Source organism: Trypanosoma conorhini (genome assembly GCF_003719485.1).
Source record: "Trypanosoma conorhini strain 025E chromosome Unknown Tco_14.4_contig_00239, whole genome shotgun sequence".
In the NCBI taxonomy this organism is placed as follows: Eukaryota; Euglenozoa; class Kinetoplastea; order Trypanosomatida; family Trypanosomatidae; genus Trypanosoma; species Trypanosoma conorhini.
This window is the reverse complement of record NW_021704325.1, coordinates 12,281-14,317: the sequence shown is the minus strand read 5'-3', so window position 1 is coordinate 14,317 and position 2,037 is coordinate 12,281. Positions and strand designations below refer to the sequence as shown.

At 61.7% G+C, this 2,037-nt stretch overlaps 2 protein-coding genes across 2 annotated transcripts in view; both read left to right on the top strand.

The window, feature by feature from the left end:
• The window catches only part of Tco025E_04591 (uncharacterized protein), a gene marked incomplete at both ends in the record, with an annotated part of 1,281 nt that extends 1,189 nt beyond the window's left edge, over positions 1-92 (top strand). Inside the window, one exon of the mRNA XM_029371501.1 lies at positions 1-92. This exon is cut by the window's left edge and continues 1,189 nt beyond it. Within this exon, the coding sequence (XP_029228404.1) occupies positions 1-92 (92 nt within the window).
• A 592-nt stretch (positions 93-684) lies between these two features.
• Tco025E_04590 (uncharacterized protein) lies at positions 685-1,737 on the top strand (the record flags this gene model as incomplete). The annotated part of the gene is made up of 1 exon (XM_029371500.1): positions 685-1,737. One exon carries the CDS (start codon positions 685-687, stop codon positions 1,735-1,737), a length of 1,053 nt encoding a protein of 350 aa, XP_029228403.1.
• Between the last annotated feature and the right edge of the window lie 300 nt (positions 1,738-2,037).

Genomic DNA, 2,037 nt, shown 5'->3' with positions numbered 1-2,037 from the left:
AGTGCGACAGACGCCACGGCGGCGACGCGCTTCTACGTGAAGAAGAAGTTCTACAACAGCATCTTCGAGATGGAGGCAAGGCGGGAGACTGAGCAGCAGCGGCGGCAGTTGAGTAGTGGCGGGTCCGCGAGTCTGAACGGCAGCCAGGACGAGCCCGCGAGCAGGCAGAGTGACTCACTCTCCACCCCGCGCGACGTGGAGGGCACGCTGCCGCTCTCACTCACGACGGGAACTCGACGCCACGGCGAGCGGGCATCAAGGGAAGCGCCTGAGAAACTGCTTCGCCCGCTGCGTGCGCCGAGCGCCGAGGACGACGCTGTAAACCCTCGCGGCAGCCCTACTAACTGCGCCGCTGCGCACAAGGCCACCCACCCCACAGGGGCAACCGCGGGACAGGCTTCGCCGAGGCTGGCGGAGAAGGCACCGCAGGTTGTCCGTCCCGCCACCGAGGGAAACGCGACGGGTGCCTCGCGCGACTTCTTCGCCTCCTACCAGATTCTGCCGTACGAGCCCCGATTAGGACCCGCCCTACCGCATTGTCACGGCAACCAACACAAGGAGAGTGGCACCAGTAATAATGGCAATAATAGCCATGCGCATAATGCTGCCCCTTCGTGCTGCGGCGGCAAGGGCCAAGTGCACTCTGCGACGCATCGCCCCACGTTTGAGGACTCCGACGACGATATGGGCTCCGATCCAGGCCCAAGGGGAGGTAGCGAGATCGATCTTAGCCTGGCGCCAAGCGGCCTGCCCAAGCCAAAGGAGGTCAAGGTGCAAGCCATTCCGGCGGAGATGGGAAACCCGGAGCATTGGCGGAAGCGTCTTTTGCAGTTCAGCACCCCGCTCATGCTGCTCCTTGGGGTGCGTAGCATTGCCACCATCGGTCGTCGCATCTTGCGTGACATCCTCCTTTTGTCATCGGAGCACTTCCTGAATCTGTCGAGCGTGGAGAAGAACCGGCCAGCGCTGCAGCGTCGCACAAACTGGCTATGGCTGATCGTTTCCGCTATTGATCTTTTTTTGAACACGATACGATTGATGGATCGGGGCTGGTACAAGTATGCGACCGCGCGACACAGCACGTTGTACCACTGTCAATGCAAAGATGACGTGAAGACGGACCTCACGCGGCGCTACCGGCACCTTATTGCCCGGCGCAACGCGGACCTCTACTTTCCTGCCGTCGACTTTGACTTTGGCGCCCCGCTCTGCTCCTCCCCGGAGTACTTTGAGGCGGCGGCCCCGGAGCACATTGCCCCTGCCTGTAGGGCGTGTGGCTGCTTGTTTGTGGAGGGCCCCTCGGGCGCCGCCGACGAAATGGCGCCGCAGGCAGCAAAGGAAGGGCAGGCGTCGTTGAATGCGTTGAGTGCCACGAAGGAAGCAACAGCCGGTCACCAACAGAGCGGGTCTGTGCGACGGCCTCCCCAGCCCTCTTCCTGTGCGCCGACCCTCGGCGAAAGAGCCGAGGTTGTCATTCTGAAGTTGCCGTGGCTGGTGCGGAAGCTGATGACGCACGTGCTGCTGCTGCAGACGCACCCAAATTGGACCGCCACCATCCTACTGCAGCTGCGATACCTGACGGAGGTCTACCTCGCCTGCATGTACTGCTTCGGCGGGTACGAAACGGGCAAGAGCGATGCCGCACTGGAGGAGATGCTGCACCTCCCTGGCGCCATTGCCGGGTTGCTGGGGGCCGTCATCGGCCTCCATCGGGTGATGGAAAGTGCTCCGAAGTAGTTGGCGGGGCGTCCCCGCGGAGCGGCACGCGCCTCCAGCCCACGGCTCAGCAGAGTGCGACGTTCGTGAGCAAATGAAGAAGGACGAAGAGGGAAGACGTCATTTGGCACGTATTATCCGAGGGAAAGAAGCAGACAAGGCGATGGGGCGATGGGAAAAAGGAAGTAACGAGAGAACTGCACGACGTGAGACGCGAACGACGGTAGTTGCGTTTGCCGGCGTGCCTGAATGTGTGTGTTTGTGTTCGTGTTCCTCCGTTGTCGGTGGGAGTAGCCGCCCGTTTCCTTTTTTTTTTTTTTT